This window comes from Camelus bactrianus, chromosome 33 (genome assembly GCF_048773025.1).
Source record: "Camelus bactrianus isolate YW-2024 breed Bactrian camel chromosome 33, ASM4877302v1, whole genome shotgun sequence".
Lineage (NCBI taxonomy): Eukaryota > Metazoa > Chordata > Mammalia > Artiodactyla > Camelidae > Camelus > Camelus bactrianus.
In genome coordinates this window covers 13,484,378-13,507,806 of record NC_133571.1, presented here as the reverse complement: position 1 = coordinate 13,507,806, position 23,429 = coordinate 13,484,378, and the positions used below count along the sequence as shown (strand labels likewise).

At 40.5% G+C, this 23,429-nt stretch overlaps 1 protein-coding gene across 1 annotated transcript; it reads left to right on the top strand.

The window, feature by feature from the left end:
- The first annotated feature begins 142 nt into the window (after positions 1-142).
- On the top strand, positions 143-22,579 carry MPZL3 (myelin protein zero like 3). Its single transcript, XM_010953475.3, has 6 exons — positions 143-1,183; positions 9,083-9,249; positions 11,984-12,194; positions 13,658-13,823; positions 15,368-15,431; positions 19,646-22,579. The coding sequence occupies exons 1-6, from the start codon at positions 1,111-1,113 to the stop codon at positions 19,670-19,672; spliced, it is 708 nt and encodes a 235-aa protein (XP_010951777.1). The 5' UTR covers positions 143-1,110; the 3' UTR covers positions 19,673-22,579.
- The last annotated feature ends 850 nt before the right edge of the window (positions 22,580-23,429 follow it).

The following is a 23,429-nucleotide window of genomic DNA, read 5'->3' as shown; positions in this document are numbered from 1 at the left end:
TTGCTTATATGCAAATCTAAATATTTTACATAGCAAGTAACAGAAACAGATGGAAATATATTTGATCTCTACTGAAAAATTTTCTTGGAGGCAGCTTGGACGTCACTAATGGATAGAGTTGGTTTCTCCTGGATAAATACATCTATATGGATTTCCACAATAACTGGGAATTGGGCAAAACGAACTAGTTTGCATACTCTTCATAAGGAAAAGTATCACCTATTTCATTTGATACTCTTGCACTACCTTCTTAATAATAAAAACTACTAGCTTTCAAGTCTAGTAAAGGAATGGGCATTGAAAAATTAAGTTATTAACTTGCCCAAAGCTGAAGTATACTTTTGTTCCTCTTCTGCTTTCATTACATATGGGTAGATTGCAAGAGAATAGGCTGACTAACGAATTAGGATACCAATCCAACTCTTTTTTAGAAGGATGTGATACCATCTCTTCATTACACTTCAAGCACTGTGAAAACATTTTCTTATCTTTTCCAACCAAAAGAGACATAAATCTCAGTTTCTTTTTGTAATGATTTCACCATTGCCACTGTCAACAGCAGTTTAATAAACACTCAGTTTTGGTAGGTACTGAGTTGGATGCTACACATACAAAAAAAAAAAAAAACCAAAAAAACATAGTATGAACCAAACAGTCTTGAGGCACAAAATGCCCATATTTATCTATTTACTGTCTGATCCTGTACGATCTCCTACGTCCGTGTTAAGTCTAAATTGATAGAAATCTATTCTGAGAATGTTCAAAAAAATTAATTCCTAGGGAGTAAAAAAAGACTTCCGGCTTGGAGTCAAAGGATCAAGACTACTTAATCCTGCAGAATTCCATAAAAAATAATTAGTATATTCTCCAACGTTTGTCGACTTCATTTTCGAGAGAAGGAGAAAAATGCACTCTTACCTGAGAGTTAAAGAACCGAGGAATTAACGTGAGCAAACCCAGGTGCGGTTCTGGAAAGAAGCCACGTTGCTATGGCAACTCGAATCGCCATTTTAGGTCTCGCGGCCTCCCGCCCTTGCGTCACTTCCGGCATTACCTGTGTGGTTACCGGGAGCTGTAAACAGGTGTGCAAGCATCTGGAGAGCTGTCGGGATGCAGCAGAGCGGGGCGGCTGGAAGCCATGGCTGCGCTCTGTGCCCACTGCTGGGCGTCCTGTTCTTCCAGGGTGAGTGCGCCGGCGGGCTCGGCCACACTTCCGGCCGGGGGTGTTTAGGGAAGATGGTCGCTTTTCCGGTTCCGGTGGGGGTCTCCGAAAAGCCCCCACAACGCTTCTGGGAAGGAAGGAAGCCAGAGGGCTTGGGGCGGGTTTTGTTTTCTCGTAATCTCCACCCACCTGAGGGGAGTTGGTACCTTGTTCGTACTTTCCTGAGCCCCTGGGAGCTCCACCACCCTTGCGTGACTTGGACTGTATTGTGGTGATGGCACGACTTGATATAAATCACAAAGGGCTCTGGCTTTGGGGGTACCCGCTGTTGTGATGAGTTATCAGTGGTTGACTGGGCTGTGGTTTTGTGGGCTGTATATCCTGATTAGAAAAGGACAGCTCTGGTCTTCAGTAGTTTGTCCCAGTAATTTTGGTAAAGTAAATTGACTGTTGGTAATTTTATTTTTTTGTAGGTGGTTGTCAGGGCCTCTGAAGTAAAACTTTTATTAGTCACAGAAAGGATATGCTTTAATTTCTTTACAATAGAGACATATTTGTTGAGGAAAAGCAACTGCTTAGAAAAAATAGAAGGACGGGCATATCAATTCTGTTAAAATTTTAATCTGTTAATGGATATCGGGAGTGCAGTATTCTCACTATGACATATTCTTAAAATTTGGGAAAGTTTTGTTTTGATGCAGTTTCCAAGTTGCACACATTTCAGTCAACCTAATTACCTTCATTTTAGGGTGTAGTTATTTCGTGTGTGTGTGTGTGTGTGTGTGTGTGTGTGTGTGTCTGTGTGTCTGTGTCTGTCTGTCTGTCTGTCTGTCTGTCTTCCCCAGGAAATCTGCATGTTAGTAGAGCTAGCATCAGAGTGAATTGTTAACTTAATAAATTTTCCCTGTGGGTAATGGGAATTTCTGAAGGGGACCTGTAACATAAAGGTTTCAGGTGTTCTAAATCTCAGCAAGTAAGGCTGGGGAGTTTTTATTTATTTGATGACTAATATTCATGCTGCCAGCACACTCCCTGATCTCCCAGCTGCCTGCGTCATCACAGTATCCAGTTTTTTGGATAATTATTTTGCAATATACTATTTAGGCCCATCTGTTGTCACTCCAAATAATCCTAGTTTCCCCTCTCCCTTCTCTCCCTCCCTCTCTCTTGCTCACAGACACAGACACAGAAATGTTTAAATATTGTCCTATTTGAAAAAATATTCTAGAAATGGTGGGTGATTTCATAAACTTGATGTCATTTCACATTGAAAAAACATCCATCAATTCAACACATCAAATAATTCAAACATTACAAGTTGAGTTTATGATCTATATGTACTTGTTGATTTATCTTTTGCCTTTTAAAAAACCAGCCTTATTGAGATACAGTTCACATGCCAAACAATTTACACATTTAAAGTGTACCATTCTACGGTTTTTAGTATATTCACAGTTAGGCAGTTATTACCACAATCAATTTTAGAACATTTTCATCACACCAAAGAGAAACTCCATAGCCATCAGCAGTTACTCCTTATTCTTCCCTTCCCCCTGCCTCTGGCAAACACCAGTTTACCTTCGAGTGCTGTGGATTCGCCTGTTCTGGACATTTCACATAAACACAATCATGTGTTCTTATGTGACTAGCTTTTTTCACTTAGCGTATTTTCAGGGTTCATTTTTGGGGGGTCTTTTGTTTTTAATCTCTTAGGTAATAGGCTTTGGTTTCATACCAGTTTTTATTTGCCTTATTTCTTCAAATTTAGGACCCACTAAATTATTAGCTTGAATTTTCCCTAAGTAACAAATATGGACCTGCTCTATTAGTTGTCTAAGTATGTAGAAACAGTAGGTTGGCCAGCCTAGGGCTCTGACACTTTTCTCTTTTCCATTTAAGTATGCAGTTTTGTGAATCAAAGGTTGCTAGATTTGTATTTTGGAAACTTGGGTGTTTAAAATTGGGAGTTTTTGCCTTTTTTCCCCACTTCTTCCGTGTATGTATTTACTCATGCTTAAATGTGATTTTCTTGTTTTCCTCTCAAATTAAAAATGTTTTTAATTATTGTGAGTATTTCCACAGTTGGCTGTTTTTACCTGGTGAGATGCTTTTTCACTCAGGTGAAGAGATAAATATTCATTAGCACATTAGGCCTAGGATGAAAGTTTCTGAATGAATGTAACATTGGATTGGTATTTTTTTTTTCTTATTTTTGAGTGGAGGAGACAAGTTATTTTATATCTATTGACTTTAGAATACTTTAAATTTCAGTAAAATATATACAGAGAGAAGTGCACATGTCATAAGTGTACAGCTCAATAAATTTTCAGCAACTGAACACACCTGGGTATCCAGCATCCAACTCAGAATATAGACTGTTACTGGCATTCCAAAAACTTCCTTTATGCCTCCTTTCAGTCACTGTCCCTTCTCTTCCAGAGGGGACTAACATCCTGATGTGTGGACTAGTAGTACAGATTTATTTAGTTTATCCATGGATGTTACGGTTACGTTTCTGTAACTATACACTTGAGACCTGCTTATCCAGTGTTTAGATTTCAGAAAGGTGACTTTACATGTTGATAACTTTGTGGCAAAATTATGCTCATGAATGTGGAGTTCAAATACGTTAACAAGGAAGAAGTTGCTAGTAGGTCACTTTGTTAAAGGTGTACTTACTGTAATTCAGTAATTATAGAAATTAACCATGGTGGGAGTACTTGCACTGCAGAAATGGTCAAAGTCTACATACTTGGGTTTTCTATTTTTAGCTATTTACCAGCATACCTCTGGATGTAATGATTGGTTTAGGCCAATCTGAGTCAGCCTCCCCACCGCCCCACCAGGCCCCTGGAGCTGGGTATAGGGTCAGTTACTAGTTATGCTTAGTTTGCTCCTCTCCCACCAGACCCATTCACTTCTCTGTTCTTCCCTACTCTCTGGAGAGCTGACCCTTAAACTGCATCATCCAGGCTCTCTTCCTCTGACTTCCAGTTTGGTTTGGTCAATGGAAGGCATTGGCAGGAGACCGAAGGGCAGGAGAAAGACATCAGGATATTTCTTCCTTGCCCCTTCCCCCTCATGGTGCCATGGTCTGTAGCAGCTATGTTCCTCTATGGCTACAGCTTCTGTCAAGTGGCCCAGAGCTCCAGTTCTTACCAGGCTGCACCATTTCCTCCCTTTGCCCCTTCAGTCCTGGGGTGGTAAAGGCTTTGTGCCTTTGTTGGCTTTCTTGACCCTGAGAAAAGTCCCTTTGAAAAGTGGTCCATACACTTTTCAAAATCTTAGCTGATTGTGCCTTCTGTTTCCTTGGCAAAGGCATCGGCATCCAAGCTCATGGGCTATGTGGGAAAGGGTAGATATCCACAGAAAATCTGCGTGTTGTTAGGAAAGGAGATGAGGGGAATGGATATGGAGTGGGTAACAAACGAGTGTTCATTACCTTCAATTTGAGGTTTTGTGGTGGTGATATTCAAGTAATATTTGGACATTCAGAAGCATATCATAGCCAGTAATATAGATTGGGGAGTTATTAGCTTATTAGTGGTTGTGAAATCTATAGAAGTGGATAGGATTGTCCAAGGAGAACATATTGAAAGAAGGCCTGTGGGCTCAGGGTGGAACTTTAAGAAACATCAGTGTTTAAGGAATGGGTAGGAAAGGAGGAGCCTTAGAAAGATAGGAACTATCAGAGATGTGAATGTGTGTGTGTAACACATCAGAATGGAGAATTGGTTGGAGGGAGATTAGTGAGATTCTGATTTATAACACTAATCCATATTTCTTCTTTGCTATAAACTAGGGTTCACAAACTTTTATAAAGGGCCAGAGAATTAATATTTTAGGCTTTGTGGGTCACATAATTTATGTTGTAACTATTCAGCTTGGCTGGAGTAGCACAAAGGAGCCCTAGACAATACATAAATAAATGAAGTTGGCTGTGTTTTAATAAAACTTTATTTATAACAAGATGTTGTGGGCCATAGTTTGCTGACCCCTGCCCTAAACCAACTGCCCCCTTGAGATTATTCCTTGGATATCTCAAAGGTACCTTAGACTTATCCAAAATCAAATTCACATTCTTCCCTGCCAACCCTGGTACTTTTCTAGTCTTCCCTGTGTCAGTGGTATTGCCAAGTCAGAAGCCTGGGAGTCATTCTCGATACCTCTCTTTCATTAATAGTCAACATATGATCTATTACAATTCTTGCTGATTTTACCTTGTTAACTGTTGTCTTCCTAGTTTCTCCAGGTCCACTGCCACCAACTTAGTTCAAGCTTCTCATGTGACTATTGTAGTAGCCTTGTGAGTAATCTTGTATTTACTCTTGACTCCTCCTAAGTGTCTTCTCTAGAGTGATGTTTGAAAAATTCAGACTTCATCATGTCTCTTCTCACTCAGTCTCACACTTAAGTATTTTCCATGGCTTCCCGTTATTCTAAGAATGAGAACTCAAATCTCTAAGGTCCTGCATGAGCTAATTTCTGCTTACCTCCTAGCTATCTTCTTCTTCTCTCTCTTGCTCTTTGTTTTGCTGCCTTACTGCCTTTCTTTCAGTTCCTTGACTAACTGTTCTCCTTTCTGGCATAGGACCTTTGCATATGCTGTATCTTCTGCCCAGAATACTCCCCTTCTCCTCACCTTGTTACTCTTCCTTCAGAACTCAGCTCGAAAGTACCTTTTTCAGGGAAGCTTTCATTAACCACTCCGTGCTCCCCTACTATAACAAGTACAGTTTTCATAACCACCCTCTTTGTCTTTTCTTCATAGTGCTTATCAGAAAATTGCCTATTGGAGTTTTTATCCACTGGATATTGCAATTTTAAGACATTGTGCCCTTTACCAGAAGTGTTAGTGGAGTCCAGATTATGCTGTAAGGGTCCAGAAGTGGATGGGAAGAAAGGAAAGGGAGACATCAGATATAGACAACTCTTTCACAAACTTGGCTTAGAAAGGAAAGAGAGGGCAGTAGCTGGTAATGAGTAGGCTTACAGGGTTAGGAAAATTTCTTATTGTGTTGTTTTATTGTTATTTATTTGTTTTTATGGATGGGAGAGACTTCTGTGTGTTTAGAGGTGGGAGGGGGAGAAAGAGCCACTCTTGAAAGGGAGACGTTGAAGATAGCAGAGAGAGTTATTTGTTTGTTCTTTTTTTTCTGGAGCAGGGTTTGGAAGGGAGGGATCCAGGCAGAGAAAGAGGACTTAACCTTGCATAGAATAAGGAACACCACACCCTCTCAGATTGGAGGTAAGGACAGGTGCACATGCTGGAAGATTTGTGACTAAGTAGTTTGTTTGGCCTCAGCTTTCTTGAAGAAGAGGAGACATTTTCTTCTAGAATGGGGGTTTGTAGGTTGCACAGAGGATAAAAGAGAATGGCAAGTTTGAGGAGTCAGACAGAGGAGCTGACCTAGGCCAGTTAAAGTGTCATCATGCCTCGTCAAGGGCTCAGCTGTGGGTAGGATTCATGAGTTTCTTATGGAACTATCTGTGCAGTTGCGTGATTTTTCTCCTTCAGCGTACTAGCTGCAATCTAGAAGTGATCATCTAGGGCTGAGCTTTGCCTAAATCAGTACAATGGAAAGGTAGGTGTCTAGGGGACTTAAGAATATTGCAAATACTGTAAAAGTGGGGATAGGAAGAGAGTGCGTGGCTAATAAACACACTTTGTTCCTATACTAGAACTTTTGGTGACATGTCCATCTCTTTCTTTCAGTCTCTCTCTGCCTGCTCCCCTCCCTCTGAATTTTACCCTCAAGGTACTTCCATTTAATGGAGGAAATAGTCTTTACAGATTGAGTGCAAGCAATGATATGTGTGCTCAAAGAAAGTCACAGTAGCATGAAGGACATAGTAAATCTGAGAAATGGCAGGACATTCTGGGCATGATGAAGGGGATGGGATGGATGTAGGTGGGTGGAATAGCAGAAGTTGGAGGCCAGATTGTTACTATTTGGATTTTATTTTATAGACCAGTAGGGAATTACTGAAGGTTTTTTGAATACTTGTGGCATTCATTTTAATGATAATAGCTAACATTTATTGAAAGTTTCAATTTCAGGTGCTTTGCTGAGAATTTTGTGTATAACCTTCTTTAATCTTCTTAGATCCTCACAGTGACCCAATGAAATAGGTCTTTTTATTATTCCTGCTTACCAAGTGAGGAAATTAAAGCACGAACAGGTTAGGTAACTATGATCAAGTTCTCACAGCTAGAAAGTAGTTGGACTAGAACTCAAATCCAAGTCTGTCTAATTCTAAATCCATACTTGAAAATCTCTCTGAGATACTTATGTTTTAGGACAAAAGATGTAGAGGGTGTGGGAAGAGTGTAGATTATCCATTAGTTTCTGCTTTCTAGTTTTTAGAGCTGCATGTTGAGTCATGAATAAGGTGGGTCAGAAGTGAGGCCTTGGGAGAGAGTAGGGGTTGAGGGATGAAGACTTTCCAGGCTGAGGAACAGCATTTGCAAAGACATGGAAGGAATGACAAGTTTAGCATAGCAAAGTCAGAGAGGATGTTTTGGATGAACCAGAAGTAATCCTCATCTTTGGGATGGGTCAGATTCTTAGTAGATTTGTGAGCTTAGCCTTGGTCTCCTCCTTTTAAGAGGAATGTGAACAGACTAGATTGTCTAGACAGGAGCAAGAAACATGATTCAAAGCAGCAGAGGTAAAGGCAGGTGGAACTGTTGACTCATAAGTGTGTCTGTGATTGGAAAGATTGAGAAAGTATGGGCAGAACTAAAGAGGTGGCAGTAACGGTGATGAAGCTATCGAGTGTGCATCGAGCACTTGCTCTGGGTTAGGTAGGCTTCTTAATGTGGTACATGCTTTAATTCATTGATTCCTCACAGTGACCTTCTAAGGTAAGTGTCATTATTGTCATTCCTACCATGATGAGAAAATGAAAAAAGCGAGTAAACTTGCGAAGACCACAGAATCAGCAAGTGATAGGGCTGGGATTTGCATCCTATCTCAACCAGAGGTTCTTCTGGTTTTCAGGATGGTGTGTGGATTTGCTTTCTTCTGAAGCCTTGCTGCTCTGTTTGTCTTTGGCCTCCCAGATGAATCATGGCTCAATGAGGTGGAGAAGGAAGCAGGAAAACCAAAGGGCTGGTGGCTTACTTTCCCAAAAAATGGCTCCCTCGTTGAAGATAAATTTCTACTCACTGTTCTCTGAAAGCAGAGGAGATTGGTTGGTCAGAAGAAAGTGTCAGCTCTTTCTGGGGAGATGGGGTGTCAAAGTTGGGTATGTCAGGTGTTTTTGGAAATAGGAAGAGAGTTTAAAAGGATGTCTTATTTTTACATTTTAGAATGCCTTAAATTATAAATTTAATAATTTTTTTCCTCCCCATTATTTACTTTGAATGGATGTGTGAATCACTAACCAGCTTTAAGAAAGGGAAAATCAGAACTAGGTGGGACCTTGGGGTAGATGTATAAAATTCTTTGAAAAAAATTCTTATTCTTGTTTCCTACTCTGATTTTGCTCATGGTTGAGGCAGTGATAGCTTCAGGTTTCAGCTCTGCTATACTTGGGGTTAAATCCCTCGGATCACAACAGTTGCCATATTCCTGGAGCGTAAGTGTGTCAAGGGAGTGAGTAGCCTGCTGTGGGCTGACCTACTTGGTTGTAAGTAATTTAACCACAGGTCTGTATTTGAAAAAATGCTGGTGTGACCAGGTTTAAAATTTTTACCCAAGCATTCATTCTGTGATTTAACATTGTAAAATGACAAAAATTAATGCAGGTATCTTGCTCCTTACCCTTTTGGGCTTGCCTGAAGAGATATTTACTGCTATGGCTTTTTGATGAGAGCCCCCAAAATGATAAATAGTGTCACTGTATTGTTTCACTCACAGCTATATATTACACCCAAATGAACACATTTTAAATGTTTGAGCTTGCTTTGATTAGGTATTTACATCGTCCTTTCCCTGGAGATTAAAGCGGATGCCCATGTCCGGGGGTATGTTGGAGAAAACATCAAGTTGAAATGCACCTTCAAGTCGACTTCATCTGTCACTGACAAACTCACCATAGACTGGACATATCGACCTCCGAGCAGCAGTCGCACAGAATCAGTAAGTGTACACTTTTAAGGGTATTTCTCTGAACCTTCTGTGGTTAACAGCTCTGGAATCCTTTTATCCTAAGATCACAGGCACACCTTAGACCTTCTCAACTTAGAATAGACGATGAGCTTCTATTACAAAGAAAGAGATGAGCTTCTACCCCATATAACATGATTTGGTCACATAGGGCTTTTTCTTCTATGTAAGAATCTTGTAAATAAGCTATAGGAAAAAAAAAAAAACCTGTCAGACTCAAGAGGAAATGTGGTTTAGTTTTGTTTCCCCTTTGTTGTTTCTTTTTGATGGCTTCATAGCTTGGGTTTCAGATTTGATGTACTGAAAAAGGGTACCTCCAGGGCTGTTGGACAGAAAAATTCTGTAGGTCCCAGTCATAGACATCCTTTCTCTTAAAGCTGCTCCTTTCCTGTCACGTGAAGTTGCTTCACTGGGTGTATCTGCTTGCATATCGGTCCTCTGCAGGTTGATCTTGGCATCTTCTCCCAGTGTATAAACATCTGCATTGATTTATATAGCTCCCTTCGAAGGAAGTGGTGGCACCTTATGTTGATGGCAGATGCTGTTGGTGACAGACGGTCTTGCAGTATTAGAAGCAATATACTTTATTCACACATATGAAACACATTTATGGCTCAAATCCCATTGTGGGTGTCTAATTGAAGCTTGCTGTGCTATTAAAAAAAACACCTTTTCTCTGTGTGCTTCCAGCAATATCCTGAGTCAGGATAGATTTTTATCAAGAATGTGAATGTCGTAGTGGTACACGAGATTGTATTTTTGAAAGTATCCTCAATTTGTTTATTCTGTGTCCTTTCTCTTTGATTTTAATGTGTAAGTGTTGAATTTTGTTTTAGGAGCCATTGTTGAGTGACATGTAGTATCCACAAGTTGCTACTGTAGGAGCTCCAGTTGTGCCCCTGGAGGTGGCTCCAGGGAAGGAATCGAGGCTGTATTTGTGGTCCCTTTTTCTTTAGACTTTATTTTGAGTGGTCAGGAAACTATGGCTGGCTTTAAATGGCTCTTCCTTTTTAAAAGTAGGAAAGAGCAAACAATAGTTGTCTTCTTGGGTCAGAAACCTTCAATGTGAACAGCAGCTCTTGTATGCTGCTGTTCTCTGTAAGGCTAGTCAGGAAATCAGCAAACTCACCCAAGTTGGAATTAGTGGACCCTTAAAGTCACATAACATGTTGTTGCAGTTATGTGGTCAGTCAGGGTTCTGTCAGACTAGTCAGTTAGCAGGATTTGAGTATCACTAATTTAACTTGGAATTTACAGGTTGAATTAATCTTGAAGATGCACTGCAGGCTTTGGTCAATAAAAGAGTTTCAAACCCTTTTATATTGATGTTGATAAATAGTGATGGGCATTCTTTACCTCCCTCTTTGGAAAACTCATTACACATTTTATTATTTATTAATATCTGTATTTCCCACTAGCTAGTAAATTCCACGAGAGCAGAGGCTGTGCCTGTCTGGCTCCCACTGTATCACTTTGCTTAACACAGTGCCTAACACACAGTAGGTGTGTGGTAAATATTTGTTAAATGAATGCATTGAACAAATGAGCCAATAAGTGGTTCAGCATCTTCTCAGGAAAGTTGCTCTTCAAAATTGGGCAGTTCAGTGTTTATGAATGCCTGGGTTCCTAAATGAGGAGGCACCAAGTAAGCAAAGAAGGAGGAAAGCCTTGAATCTTGCATAGGAGGAGGACCCTATTGTATTGGAGTACCTGCCTACCACCAGATACAATTAGGTGCTTTTGGTGATGGAGTATCTGAGCACCAATCTGAAACAGCATCTTTTTAATTCAACATATATTCATTGAGTACCCATCATGCACCTGACTTGGGGTTTTCATTAATTGCCAAGGTATGTATGTAACCAGAGAGAAGCTTATGTTATAGTCTCTGGTGATTTTGAGAATAAACAAAAATATCCCATTTCTTACTTATTAGCTGTGTGTCTTTAAGTAACTCATTTGACTTTTTTTTTTTTTTTTTAGGGGGGAGGTAATTAGGTTTATACTTATTTATTTATTTTAGAAGAGGTACTGGGGATTGAGTCCAGGACCTTGTGTATGCTAAGCATGCGCTCTACCACGTGAGCTATACCGTCCTCCCTAATTTTCTGTTTTTGACCTTGTTTCCCTTTCTACCTGCCCCATGTATAATTCAGTATTGTTGTGAGGCTCAAATGAGTAAATATATAGAAATCATTTGTATATTATAAAGTACTATATGAAAAGTAGATGCCACTTTAGAAGAGAGTTTCCCGGCTTTGGCACTTTTGGCATTTTGAGCCAGGTAATTCTTTGTTGTGGGGGGCTATCCTATGCCTCATAGGATTTTTAGCAATATCCCTGGCCTCTACCCGCTATGTGCCAGTAGCACTCTCCCCACTCGTGACTACCAAAAATATCTCCTGATATTGCCGAATATCTCCTGGAGGGCAAAATTGCCCCTGGTTGACAATGACAACTTTAGGACTTTCTGGAGAATTTAGAAGAGGTTCGATGGTTAGGATCCCAGGATTCTTTCATCATACCTTTTTCTGATAAGTTTTATTAACTTGTCTTTTAAGCTATAGGATAGAGGTGAACAAAGCATAAAAAAATTGTCTATCTGAGACAGCCCATTATACATTCGGATTTTATTTTGAATCTACTTAGCTTTACACTTTCATTGCATTTTCCAAATTAACTTTTTCTCATGGTGTTGCTTTCTTAGATTTTTCATTATCAGTCTTTCCAGTACCCAACCACAGCAGGCACATTTCGGGATCGAATTTCCTGGGTTGGAGATGTGTACAAAGGGGATGCGTCCATAAGCATAAGCAACCCTACCATAAAGGACAATGGGACATTCAGCTGTGCTGTGAAGAATCCCCCAGATGTGCACCATAACATTCCGGTGACAGAGCTGACAGTCACAGAAAGGGGTAAGCTAACTGCCACCAACCTTCTTCTGCAGCGAGTGCTCTGTGACTACTGTGGTGGTTTGTGGGGAGATCAGTGATTAGCAAAGCTACCTATCTTTGTAAGCCAGTTGGTCATTGGAACATTCTGTCATCTTGAATTGTCTTTTAGGATGAATTTTTTAAAATTGAAGTACAGTTAATTACAATGTGTCAATTTCTGGTGTACACCACAATGTCCCAGTCATGCATATATACACATACATACATATATTCATTTTTATATTCTTTTTCATTAAAGGTTTAGGATGAATATTTTAAGATTTATTTTGCAAACTAAAGTTTTCTTCAAATATTGTCATATTTTCTCCATTATCCTTTTAGTTTTAATTTCAGGTGACCAGAGGTCTTGCGGAATGTATGGCAAACCCTTGAATAAATGGAGGGTTGCTATCTGTGTGAAATATAAGTCATTCTGGTTTCCCTAATATGTTCATACCCTCAGTTATGAGACTGTGTTCTTATCTGTGTCTTGAAAAGGTACCTCTTCTAAAAATGGAGGCAGCACATTTCTTTTATGCTGCAAAGCTGTTTCCTTTTAGTGTGAAACAGGAGGAGAGTGGGTTAAGGACTGACCTTTTTTTCTACATTATTCCATGGTCACTATTGACTGATCATTCTAGTCCTTATTTGGATTTGAACCAAAGACTGAGAGATACAGAACTGCATTTCTGGTTTGTTATAGATACCTTGTCATTGCTTAAATCTTTTTTTTTTTTTTTTTTTTTGGTCTGTCTCTTTCCTCCTCCCCTTTCTCTTTCTTTATTTTTTTAAGACAATAACACAGGTTTCAGAGACATGGGCACACTCATACTGTTAGCAGGAGTAGAAACTGGTGTAGTTTTTCTGAAAGACCTTAGAAGTATATATACCCTTTGATCTAGTAATTCATTTAAAAATTTTATCTTAAAAATAGAGCTAAATATGAATATTTACATACAAGGATGATCATCATTATATAACTCACTGAAGCAAAGAATTGAAAACAACTTGAATGTCCAGCATTAAAAGATTAATTCAGTAAGTTTCAATATGGTAGAATACTATACAGCCATTAAAAACACACCTGGAAGGGCTATTGTTGGCAAATATTTATCATATAGTAAGTAACAAAAGAGATCAGAAATACTGTGTAAAATACGATCCATACTTCTAAAAATATACTCTCCTCCCTGTATTCAGGCTCACAATCCACATACTCCTAGAAGGAAGAGTGAATGGGTAGATACTGACGTGTTGATCCTAGGTAGTGGGATTATGGGTAAATTTGAATTCTTTGTACTTTTGTGTATTTCCCACCATTTCTACAATGAATTTACCCCCATTTGTAATTAGAAGAAATGTAAGAGCAAAAGTAAAACCTATGTCATGTCAAAGGAAGCACTTTGTGTGTCCCTCTCTTTTACCTTCTCTTTTTCCTCCTCCAGGTTTTGGCACCATGCTCTCCTCCGTGGCCCTACTTTCCATTCTGGTCTTCATTCCCTCAGCTGTGGTGGTGGTTCTGCTGCTGGTGAGAATGGGGAGGAAGTCTGCGGGGCTGAAGAAGAGAAGCAGGTCTGGCTATAAGAAGTCGTCTATTGAGGTTTCAGATGAGTAAGTCCAGCTGGAGCCCTGAGCAGTCAGTCCTCCTCAGAGCCCTGCTTTGTGAGCTCTGCATCCACAGAGTACCCAGACCCATGTATCCATGTCTTCCTTTCTTGCAGGCTCAGTTTAATTCTGCTGAAAGGGAAACTTGTGGATATTAATTTGGAGAGAGAGATGGAGGGGTTGATTGTATGGTCCTAGTCTCTCTTTTTGGAAATGAGATTGGACAGTGCTGTGGTTCTGAATATGAATTCTGAAGGGACTATCGCATTCCTTCAAACTGAGTGGAAAATTCCAACAAGTTAGTTCCTCCCTCTCCCCCCCTTTCTTGTTTTGACACCCATCTGAAGTCTCCTGACAGAAATGCCTGAGCAGTGAGAGAGGCTTTCAGAACAGCCATGGAGGGCAAAACAGTTTAAATTAAGCGAGAACTGTTCTTGGTCAGCAGATGCTCCAAAGGGGCTGACTGGATTGTGGTTATCAAAAGCATGTATCAAACATCATATTGCCAGTGAAGCAGGTATGATCTAGTATTTTCCCTAAGAACAAATCCACTAAAAAAAGAAAAAAAGGTAATAAAAGTATCCATAAAACCCTGCTGATTCTCCATTGCATGTATTAGGGGCTCTTAACCTGGGAAGAGAAGTCTTACCTTGAAAGAGTCTAAAAATCCGTATGTGTGTGTATGTGCGCTCAGGGCACATTTATTTAATGGGAGAGAGAATGCCCTTTATAAGGAATCTGTGGCCCCCCAAAAAGGCAAAGAGCTCTTGGTAGAAATACTAAAATGCCTATCTCTAAGCATGGTCTAACAAGACCCCTTATGATCTGACCCTAAGTCACACTGTTTCTTGTCATTTCTTCTCATTCACTCCACAGTAAGTTATTTCCTCCTGCAAACATACTGCATTCACTTAGAGCTTTAAAAAAAAATGTTCCATGTGCTTTTCTCTCACCTGGAATCCCTTTACTCCTTCCCTTGTTTGCCTGGAAAGTGCTTCCTTATCTTCCAAGATCCTGCTGAAATGTCCCTTTCTCTTGAGTTTCCTTGAGTCTTCCAGGGAAAACTGATCACTTGCTTCTCCTTGCTGCCCACAGCAGTTTGACCTTAACTCTATGAAAACATTTATCACATTGTATTATAATGTACTTGATAGGTTTTAGCAGATCTCTCACCCATGAAATTGTGAGCTCTTCAAGGGACTGTGTTTTATTTCTGCCTTCACCCCCAGCCCAGCACAATGCCTTAGCCATGGTTACGAATGTGAATAGCTCCTGTTTATTGAAGCACTTACTATGTGCCAGGCTCTGTGGTATGTGTTTTACGTGTGCTTGTTTGTATTCACTCCTTTAAGTGTAGCTGGTAATACCTGCATTCTGGAGATGAGGAAACAGCTTCTGGATCTTAAGTAATTTGTCCAGTCATCCTGCTAGTGTAAGCGGCAGAACTGGAATTTAAAACCAGACCTGTCTGACTTCAACGTCGTCTTCTTAACTGCTCTCCTCTACCAAGGATGGTGATTGTTCACATTTATCTTGCCCTCTCTCTGCAGCACTGACCAAGAGGAGGAGAATGACTGCATGGCTAAGCTTTGTGTCCGCTGTGCAGAGTGCCTGGTGAGTTCACGCCATTTCTTCTGTTTGCTGTTCACATTTCATTTTCCTACTTAATTAAGGGGATCCTTTGCCCTCAGAGGCAGCAGCGCCTATGCAGTTAGATCTAAAGCGTGTTTGATCCAAGGTCTTCTCCCAAAGCCTTTTGGTCTCAGGGGACCCTTACCAATTCTAAGCATTATTTTATTTTCTGTTTCATGGACATAGAGTAATATCCTTAGGTTCAGGAAGGGGATGGTATAGAGCAGCCTCTGCTGACTCACAGGGAACATCCTGAAAGAGGAGTGTCCTGTGCTGCTAACGTCACACTAGGAGACCTGGACTGGCTGGACCCAAAGCCCTGAATTGAGCTTTTCTGCTGAACCTCCATTTTTTCCAGGGAAGTAGAGTGATATAACTTTTAAATGACTTGATTGTTTTGTCGATAAGAAATACCCATGTTCCCTCTGCACCCCCATAAGATTATGGGAGTAAAATCTCTGATGGGGGAATGAGACAGGAGGGAAGGGGGCAGGGCACAGCCATTCAGGGAATGACATAAATTAACACTAAAACCGTGGAAGATTCAACTCCTACTAGGCCTTGAGGATTGAGGTGGCGGGAGGTTTGAATTCTAGTAGACCTTGAGCTTCATTGTATGCTCACTGTAACATATTAGCATGATAAATAACATGCCCACAGGCGCCATGACAATCCCAAGGCTAACCATAGAAGGTCAAAGAGTGGGCAGTGATCAAATTCCTGGGAATCCCAGTCCCTTCCCCAGGGCAGCTGGAATAGTCCTCCCACTTGGAGGCTTGAAGCCCATAAAAACTGGGGACATCCTGCCTCTTGGCCACCTCTCTAGCTCCCTCTTCAGAGGTGGCCCGCATTCTGTCTATGGAGTGTGTACCTACTTTTACTTTAACCAGCACCCAACTCTCACACCTCGTGGCCTTTCTCTTGCCTTCTGAAACAGCCTACACTCTATGCAGTATGTATCTCTCTAAATAAAGCTCCCTTTACTCAAAAAAAAAAAAAAAAAAAAAAAAAAAAAAAAAGGAAAGAAACACCCATGTTGATAGGCTTGAGTTTTGGTTTAGATTTCTAGAGACTGTCATCTCTCCCGTCTGAGCACTTCCTGTGACTGGCAGGCTTGTGTGGTTGTCCAAGGATCCTGGGAGGAGGAGAAGACTCTCTGATGTGGTACAGTTGGAAAAGAGTCAGAAGCAACTTATGATCTGATATAAAGCGTACCTGTCATTTCAGGGTTTAAACTTGAGCCTTCTTTGTGCTTACTGCCCAGCTCAGATGACCTCAGCCCAGTTACTCATCGCAGCGTTCTTTGTTTCTTTTTCTTTCCTGTACTTGAGTATTATAGAAAAGACAAGAGAAAGATTGATAGTGCCAGTCGATGGGGTCTAATACCAACCCTTTGGGATTTGAATATTTTGATAACTTGAAATGAGCTAATGTTCATAATATTATTGTCTACATTTCAGATACTGATTTATTCAACAGTTATTTTTGAGCATGCATCTAACATTTACCAGCTACAATTTTAGGTACTTAGGAAACAGCAGTGGACAAAACTGACAAAAATCCCTGCCCTCAAAGAAATTACATTCTTTCCATGCCTGGAAGACTCTCATCTTCCAACGCATTTGAAATGTCACCTTCTCTTAAATTAGGGTTCAAACAATAACTAACTAAATCTCTTTACAATTAGTAAAATATATAATATATCAGTTAGTGCTTAATACTATAAAGAAACAATAAAATAGCAAAATTAGATGGAATGGCTGGATAAGAGGGTATGATACTAAATAGGGTGGTTGAGGACACCCTTACTGAAATGATATTTGAGGAAACACCTACACGTAGAAGCAAGCGATACGGCTCTCATGGAGGAGCACACTGGGCGGAGGAGGTAGGTGCAAAGACTGAGGAGGGGCCATGATTGGCATGTTCTAGGAACAGCATGGAAGCCAGTGTGGCAGGAATGAAGTGAGCAAGGCAAAGAATAGTATTTCTTCTGAGAGACAGTGTCATATCTTATAGAACATTACAGTGATTGTAATGACCCAGATTTTATTCTTAATGAAATAGAATCCACTGGTGGTTTTCGAGAAGAGAATGCTATGAACTGATGTATGTTTTAAAAGAATCATTCTAGCTTCTGTGTTGAGAATAGGTGGTAAGGGACCATGACAGAAACAGAGAGCCTGTTAAAGAGACTTTAGCAATAATGCAGATGAGAGAAGATAATATTGGTTTGAACCAGGGAGGTGGTGGTGGAGGTGGTGGGAAGTGGTTGTTTTCTGTGTATAATTTGCAGATAAAGTCAGAAGGATTTCCTGATGAGTTGCATGTATATGTGAAAGAATGAGAGGAGTTAAGGATAATTTCAAGGCTCTTGACTTGAGCAACTGGTAGAATAGAGTTACCTTTTTCTAATATGAACAAGTCTGTGGGTGGAACAAGTTTCAGGGGAAAGATCAGGAACTGAGTTTGGATATATTAAATCTGAAATATTTATTAAACCTCCTGTGGAGGCAGCAATTGATTATGTGGATGTGGAGTCAGAAGAGAGTTCTAGAAGGGAGACAGAAATTTAGGAGTCATTAGTATATAGAGGCTGGTAGAGATATTTCCACCTGAGGAATGAGTGTAGGTAGAGAAGGACTCAAAGGACTGAGCCCTGGAGCGCCCCAAGGTTGGTAGATGGGGTGATGAAGTGGAATTAGCAAAGGAGGCTGAGAAGGGATGTTCAGTGAGGTGGGAGGAAAACCAGGAGAGTTCCATAACTGGGGAGACAAGTGAAGAAAGTATTTAAAGGAAAAGTAAGTGCTTAAATATGTCAGTTTTTGATGAATCAGGTCAAGTAAGATGAAAGCTAAGGATTTATTATTGTATTACTTTATTTGGCGGAGTCGGGGAGGTAATTAGATTTTAATTTATTTTTAAAGGAGATACTGGGGATTGAACCCAGGACCTCGTGCATGCTAAGCATGGGCTCTACCACTTGAGCTATACCCTCCCCCATAGCTAAGGATTGATTATTGGATGATCTGCTAATGGGGAGGTCATTGGTGGCCTTGACAAAAGCAGCTTCAGTGGAATAGTGGGGCTGAAAGCCTGACTGAAGTAGGGTCAAGAAAGAACACGAAGAGATATATTGGTGAGAGTGGGTGTAAACAACACTTTCCATGAGTTTTGCTGTGGAGGGATGCAGAGAAATAGGGCAATAGGTGGAGGGAGGAGTGTGTCAAGCATTCCTTTTCTTTTTAAGACGAGAGAAATTATAGTACATTTGTTTGCTGATGGCAATGATCCAGTAGAAAAGGAAAAATTGACGCTACAGGAGAGGGGGAGGATTGCTGGAGTGATGTCAGGATCTAGTGCATCAGTGGAGATGTCGGCCTTAGATAAAGGCAGTGAGAGTGTATCCATAAGAAGAGTGAGGAAGGCCAGGTAGATGGGCTCGGATGCAGGTGAGCAGGTGAGCACCGTGATGGGAGCTTGTGGAAGTTCCCTACTGACTTTTTCTCTGTTCCCAGTGATGGGAGAAAGCAAGGTCATCACTAAGAATAACGTGAAGGAAGTGCTGGAGGTTTGGAGAAAGAGAGAAAGATATGAAAATAGTCCTCTAGGAGAATAGGAGGATGAATGGGCTAGAGAAATGTCATACGCCAGGTGGTACTAATGGTCCAGCTGAGGTTAGGAGCAATGAATACAAGCTCAAATAGTGAAAAGAAGGATACAGATAATAGTAATAGTAGGTAATCTTGAATGATGGCTTACGAAGTGCCAGGCACACTGATGGAAGCTGAGCTTTAGAGAAGTTAAGTAACTATGTTCAAGGTCACAAAGCCAACAAGGGGTGGTGCTGGGATTGGGACCCAGAGGTAGACTGACTCCTAGCCTAAACTAGCTACAATCCTGCACACTTTGCTGCGGGCACCTTTTCATGTGTGTTGACATTCGAAAAAATACTCACCAAGGAGAAGGGAACCCTTAGGGTTTCGAAGCAGAAATTAGCCCAACAGACACCAATTTTATTGAGGTCCTGTGATGCTTCATGGGAATTTAAGTGAGTGGAGTCAGTGCCATTTCACTGTTGATGTCGCCCTAGCCGAGTTCCATTTGGGGGATCCTAACGTGTGGTCTCTGCCTAAATTCTGACTGTGGCATTATACTTACTACATATACCACAACTACTGTTCTTCCCCCACCAGGATTCAGATTATGAAGAGACATATTGATGAAAGTCTGCATGACATACGAAGAGTCACCTAGTAACAGAAAACAGCCTGTTCCACTGGCAGCTAAAGCCTCTCAGAGAAGTGGAGCTGGACTGGACAGTAGTGATGGAGGATTCTGGAAGTCACCAGTAAAGACTTTAGGAGTCATTAATTTATTGAAGAAATGTTCTTTTTGTATTTATAAACTGCTCAAAAACTCTCAGAAGAGACTTGTAACTACCCCTTTTAATAACTTATACTCTAATTGAATGAAGAATTTCTTGTCCTATACAGGAAGATGCCTTTTGTTTTGCCTTTGCTCTTGAATGTATTACATGTTTTCGTCCATTTATTTAAAGGGAGAATCCTAGATGTTGGCCACACTGCTGATGCCTCTCTCTCTCTCCCCCCACCCCTCCCTCTCTCTCTCTCTCTCTCTCTCTCTATATATATATATATATATATACAAATGAAATGAAGCTTGGGGCTTCCTGATGTGCTCCCAGATAAAATGTTTGTTTGGGATACGAATTCTATGATTTTCATCTGTGAGTTAGCATACAGCATATACTCATTGGTTTAATTCTTATCATCCAATGTGTTTGGGTGGCTTGGAGTGTATAACCCCAATATTTTTAGAGTTGGTAGGATCAGGAGTCAGTGGTTTGTTCTGACTGGGGTTTTGAAGTATTAAAGTGCCATCAGTTTACAATTAAGAAAAGAAATGATAAGGTAGAAGGATGCCTTTCTTTTGTCTTACTAGGTAGGTGCAGTCTGTAGTTTTACTTTCTTAGGGCTGACTGAGTTATGGTTTTCTTCTCGGTTTTTCAGATCAGCGAGGCGAGAAAAACTCTTCAAAAGATTTTTAGTGGGGATGTGTAGAATGTTTTATCAGTTATTTGCAATGAAATCATCTTTTAACCTGTGTTATTCTTCAAAGCTTTTTGATTTCTAAAATGTGCCAAATATGACCAAATTAAGGTATTTACAAACTGTCTTTGCATAATATTTGAGATAAGGAAGTGAGGGTGTGCATCACCTATACTTCCTCCTTCTGTTCTCATGATACCTTCTATCAACTTCCTCCATTCTGCTACAGCAACTTAGTTCAAATTTTAATTTGCCTGGGGTTTTCTGTAAGCCATTAGGAAATATGTATGCCATGTCAGGAACAGGTGACTGTGTAGTCTTCTGTAACAGAGTTTACTTCTTAATGATGAGAGACAGAAATTATCCTCCCCTCCTGTCTTTGATTTCTCAACAGGATGTTCCCTTTCCACCCTTCTTTGCTAGGTGGCTCAGGAGATTTCCATATTATAGCATAATATACTGTATGCTATAAAAAAATCACTTTTATATTTTTGCCAAGATCTGTTTTTAAAAATTTGGGTTATTAGTTCTGTCTCATAGGTTTGGTCTGGCCTCTTTTGTTAACATAATCCTTAGATTGAAGAGTCTGGTTAAAGAGTCTGGTTAATAGATGTTATGGTTTATCTCTGGTCAAATACGGAAGAAGCAGCAAAGGCACGATTGACAGTTTACATTAACAGTGGTTAAATCTCATAGTCTTGGGCTTTTTGTTAAGTATGTGGCTGTCTGGGGCCAATCTAGTGAGACAATCTGACACCTCAGCACAGAGAGGAAGACAACTGGAGCAATGAGAGTAAATAATTTGGGCTCTAGGACTTGGAAGATAGAGATCTAATTGTGAGCTAGACTTTTTGTGGGTCCTCATTTCTCTAAGAGGTGATGTTACGAGAACCCAGGTAAAGCCCCATCCCAGTAAATGAAGAACCAGTTTTGTCTGGGTTTTCTTGTAATTTCCTTTCAGGCATGTGATGAGGATTAATCCAGTGGGATATGTTTGTCACTTTAGGTAAATGGTGCTATGTGAATACTTACTCGTGTTATTTCATAGCCTTGATCGTGGTTTGACCCAGTCCCTTCCTTTTTGAATGACTGAACAGTAGAATCCTTCAGGGTAGCAGAGCAGGTTGATCATTTAGTCTCCTTCATCGGCTTGTGGCCACAGCACCGTCTTAAGGCTGCTGTCAGTTATCTTCTTCATCCCTTACATTGAGGTCTGGGTTACAGCTTTTTTCTTCTTTAAAGGAGCACAAAGCAGTGTTTGGACACCTTGCTTCTTTAAAGATGGAAGGAAGATAAAGTGTTGTTTTTTTTTTTTTAACTTACTGTTTTAATATCTTCTAAGGTGCTATCCTCTCTTTTTTCTTTTCACTGCTCCATGAGTTCTTATCACACTGTATGGAGAGCAGCCTGGTCTAGAAAGGGAATTTAATTCTGAAAGCTTCAGCGGGGGTTAAAAGCCTTTCAGAATTTTCCTTTGGCTGCCAAAGTCTTTGCTTGTGGTTCCGTTACTTGATGAGTTTTTTGCATTGAACTTTTAATTCTGTTACCAAATGTGAACTTATAAAATGCTTTCTGTTTCCGTGTGGCTGTTACCTCAGGCTTCTTGGGGGAACATTTTAGTTTCCTGCCACTCTCAAACGGGGCTCTGGTGCTTCATGAGGGAATTTGTGTAGAAAAAATTCTGGCAGCCAAATCTTGACTCTGAATGTTCTTTTGTGTCACTTAGTTATGGTTCCAAAGGGGTGCTGTTAGAATACCGGTAGAAAGTGGACCAAGACTTTCATTTAATTGCACAATTCAAAACTTTGCTGCTAGAAGAGGCAGCTCCATCGCTTTGACCCCAGTGCCCAACTACTAACATGCATTTTGCTGCCTTGTTTGTTTGTTTTGTAGGAGGGGGTGCACTACTGGGGCACGTGCACAGAGACTGTAACTCTTTTTTTTTTTTTTTAACATTTTTTATTGAGTTATAGTCATTTTAGAATGTTGTGTCGACACTGCAACTCTTGATATCATTATCACATTGTAGGTAATAAACTTCTTTGCACTTTCTGGCTACTTTTTGGTGTATATCTACTTTGGTGTGAGATGAAAGCTGTCATGTGAAAGTGGAAGGGGCTGGTTTGTGATTTTCAGCATCAAGTAACCATTCATCTCTGAGCAGTACCCCAGCAAGAACTTACATAGATTCAGGGGTATGGGGGAGCCACATAGTATGAGCTGATTGTTAAAGTTTCAGGAAGTTTGCCAGGCAATTGTCAGACTGTTGGTAGTTTGAAATAGGCCATGGTGGGCCTATTTACTAAATTACTAGCTTACCAGCACACCAGTTCTCAAAAGCCATGCAGCGTAGACCTGGAGAAGAGCAAGCGTTTGAGAACTTTCCAAATGATGCAGAACAAGTTCCATAAAACAAGTATGCCCATGTGTAAGCCAAGCCAATGCGGGCAAGGCTGAAGATGTGTACACTGAGAAGTCTTATTTTAAAGTGATGACTTAAAAGCAGAAGATACCTTGAAGTGAAGAAGCCTTGAGTTCTTACCTGGGATGTCCAAGTCACCCAAGGGATTCTCTGGGGGAATAAAATGTGGCTTGTATTCTAGAAATGCTGATGTCACATGCTCGAGGAAATTCACATGTCTAGGTGGTGAACTGGAGGCCTGGGCAGGCATATCTTTGGAAGCAGGGATTGGGTGATTGCCTGGCCATATTGCCTGTCTGTGTTGAGAGGGGGAAAAAAAAAAGGGAAGTTGCTGTGTTTTAGACACAGAGCAAAATGTTTTGTGTTCATCTTAGTTCACTGTATTTTGTTTGCCTGAGGCCGGTTTCTTTCTCAGTGTGTTTGCCTGATGCCCTTCAAGACCTCACCCTCCAAGTCTGCCATCTAGAAGGGAAGATGGCACCTGCG

Excerpts from the sequence above, each read along its gene's own strand:
- MPZL3 (XM_010953475.3), top strand. The coding sequence starts at position 1,111 with ATGCAGCAGAGCGGGGCGGCTGGAAGCCATGGCTGCGCTCTGTGCCCA. Across the intron at positions 1,184-9,082 it reads GGGCGTCCTGTTCTTCCAGG|GTATTTACATCGTCCTTTCC; the intron begins GTGAGTGCGCCG and ends TGCTTTGATTAG. Across the intron at positions 9,250-11,983 it reads GCAGCAGTCGCACAGAATCA|ATTTTTCATTATCAGTCTTT; the intron begins GTAAGTGTACAC and ends TTGCTTTCTTAG.